Source organism: Hipposideros armiger, unplaced genomic scaffold (assembly GCF_001890085.2).
Source record: "Hipposideros armiger isolate ML-2016 unplaced genomic scaffold, ASM189008v1 scaffold_301, whole genome shotgun sequence".
NCBI lineage: Eukaryota > Metazoa > Chordata > Mammalia > Chiroptera > Hipposideridae > Hipposideros > Hipposideros armiger.
In genome coordinates, this window is record NW_017731651.1 from 1,310,841 (window position 1) to 1,314,089 (window position 3,249).

Below are 3,249 nucleotides of genomic sequence, written 5' to 3' on the forward strand. Positions count from 1 at the left end.
TAAAACTTAAAGAGACATATTGTTGGGTCTAAAAACAAACCTTTTTAGCAAAATACTACTAAAGCACTTAACATTTGGAGGACATATTTAATAGAATGTTTTCTTTTTGAATGCTAAAGAAAGTCACTTATTTCTACTCAAGAGAGGTTCAACTCAAATGATTTTATTTGAAACTTTTAAAACACTGAAATTGAACACAGAATGGGAACTAGAAGGAAAGAATCTTTTAAGCATGGATGGTTACCTTCTCTCTTGCCAAGTGTTCTGCAGGAAATGTCAGTTATTGCTGTAGTTCCCCGATAATGTTTAATTCTCTTGACGTCATTTTAGAGAGCTTTCTCCCCTCTGGTTGAGAAAGCTTCTTCTCCTGTCGCATTGTGACTTGGCGTTTTCAGTGTTTGCAAGTGCAGATGTACAGAAGCTCTTCCTCCTCTTCACAGGTAAACGGGAAGCACTGGCTGCGAAGCCCTCACTGTTCTCTTGACCTGATGTGGAGGGCGGTAGACAAGGCTTTTGGCGGGAGGACACAACTTTTTTGCTGGGGGACACATTTTCATATCCTCTGCTGTCAAATGTATATATTGTTCTCCTTTTGGCTCTTTGGGAAACGAAGGAAGTGCAAGGAGCTGGAAGTGAAATCCACACAAGCCCTTCATTTTCCAAATTATTTTGTAGCCTCATGCTACGTCTCACTTTTCTTTCACTGTTTGTTCTCTGAAAGGTTTGCTCTATGGAGTCAGATAAATCTTTATACAGTTCAGAGTTTTCTAAACTAATTTCTTCAAAGCTGCTCACACCCGAGGAAGGTTTGTGATGCCCATTTTCTCCCAAATGTAAACTTTGCCCATCAGAATAACACATAGAGCGTCGTCTGTGTTTCCTTTCACAGCTCACACCACTGCCACTTTCTGCGAAGGTTCTTCCCAAATCCTTGCTTTGACTTTTATTTTCTTTTATGCTGTCCATTAAGACATCTTCTGAAGAATCGCGTTCTTTTTGTGAGTCAGATATTAAAGGCTTGGTCGGCAGTTTCCCTGCAGAAGCTACTAAGAAGTCATCCTGTTTTTCAAGCTTTATAGCTTCTGAAATTTTAAAGCTTTGAGAAAAGTTTTCCACATTTTGACCAGCAGCAGAAAATTCTTGGGACTGTAGAATAAGGCCAGATTTTGGATGATATGATATAATGGGTTTTTTTGTCACAGAAGCACAAGAAATACGACTGTTATTATTCTCGGTCTCAGTTTGTAGTTCATTTTCACTTCCCAACTTAATTTCTGCTTTTGGAATAATTTTATTTTCATGAATTTTTATATTATTTATATTTGAATCTTGATCAAACTTAGCATTAATAAGTGACAAGGAGCTTTTTATATAAGAGCTGCAGAATTCAGACACATCGGATTTATTAACGTCTTGATTCATCTGCAAATCCGAGTTCTGAGGCAAAAGATTCTTTCTTTCTGGAAGCTTCACTTCTTCAAGTTCACCATCTGAGTTGGAACCATCTATGGGCATGTAAGTAAGTTTGAACTGAATTAAAAAGTAACAATGAAAATAAACGTTTAACAAATCAAACAGCTGCCACACTGTAGTCTCCATTTTAAGCTTTCAAACATCACAAGGCTTACAAAATGTCACACTGTATGTACATGCCTCCATCCATCACCTTCCTTTCTCTTTTAGTTCTTCCCTAACCCCACAGCTTAAGAAAATATGTATTTAATGCATGAAATAATAAAGCACATAATATCAGACCAGAANAAAAAAAGATCCATGTGACTGTTTATAGCAGCTTTATTTCTAATAGCCAAAAAATAGAAACAATCCAAATATCCATCAACTGGCGAATGGATGAATAAACTATACATCTGTAAAATGGGATATACTACTTAGCAATAAACAAGAATCTACTACTTATACAATATAATATGCGACATGGATGAATCTCAAAAACATTATGCTAATTTAAAAAGGCAGACACAAAAGGATATATACTGTACAATCCCATTTATATGAAACTCTGGAAAAGGCAAAACTATACGGATAAAAATCAGGTGAGTGGTTGCGAGAGGCCGGCCTTGGGGGAGAGAGGACTGTCTGACAAGAGGAAGGAGAAAATTTCTTTTGGGGTGATGAAAATGTTCTCTTACTTACTTGACTGGGGTAGCAGTTACACGAATTTGCCAAAATTCAAACTGTACCTTCAAAAAGGGTGAACTTTACTGTACATTAATTATACCTCAACAAACCTCCCATTAAAAGAAAAAGCTTTCAATCTAAGGCACGCACAAATCAGGCACTATTAATCATTTTTTTTTGTGATGCAAGATCTAAATCTGACCCTTAATTCTACAGCTTAAGTGCCAGTGGGGGCAGTAGGAGAAAATGGAAGCCAAGTGGCATTAAGTGGCAGGAGAATACAAAAGACAGAAAGAAAGCATGGATGCCAAATTTTTATAAAAGGACTTTGCCAGGTAAGACCTACAGAAGAGAACTTAATAACCATGTTAATATCAAGGAATTTATCTTACATTTTCATGCAAGATAATTTTCAATTAACAAAAAACCGGAGACTACTGGCATCCATTAGTGAGGAGATGCCTAAATTATACTCGTAGATATCAAAATCATGTAATTCTATGCAAGGGTTAAAGAGACAGAGGAACACTATGGCTCTCCATTTTAAGGCTGAAGGACATTCATGGTAACTTGCTGAATAAAAACATCAAGTTGCAGAATGGCACATATCGTGATCCCACCAAAAACAACAAAACCCACGCCCTCGTTCATACAGGCAAAGGTCTGGAAGGTGTCCACCAGTGTTAAGTGTGTACATTTAAGAAAGCGGGGGAGAGGAAGGGGAGGCCGTGGGATGCATGTGTGGAGTGAGAGAAGGCACTTTTTAATTTTGTACAGTTCTCTACCTTTTTCAGTAGCCACATACTACTTTTATAATAAAAATGAGTAAAAATAAAAGTTAAGGGGAAGGACCCACAGCAACAAGAGCAGCTCTGCTATGAAGGTAATGTGTGTAGGAGGAAAAACTTCAGATGCCATGCTGCCATCTTCTGGAACAAACAAGAATCTACAGGAGCAGGAAAAGATGAGAAGGCTTGCTAACACGAAATTGTCAAGGGTTGCAGCAGTAAAATAGATGAGGCTGGAAAAAACTATTTTGTAAGCCAAGTTTTTCATTTAACCACTAGTGAAAAGAAACCGTTAAAAATAAGCAAGCATGTCAAATACAGA

General features: G+C 37.4%; 1 protein-coding gene across 1 annotated transcript in view; it reads right to left on the reverse strand.

The window, feature by feature from the left end:
• Positions 1-143: 143 nt before the first annotated feature.
• The window catches only part of CDCA2 (cell division cycle associated 2), a 59,966-nt gene continuing 56,860 nt past the window's right edge, over positions 144-3,249 (reverse strand). The window contains exon 17 of the mRNA XM_019659546.1: positions 144-1,505. Coding sequence (XP_019515091.1) covers positions 322-1,505 — 1,184 coding nt within the window. The 3' untranslated portion in view covers positions 144-321. The remainder of the gene's footprint in view (positions 1,506-3,249) is intronic.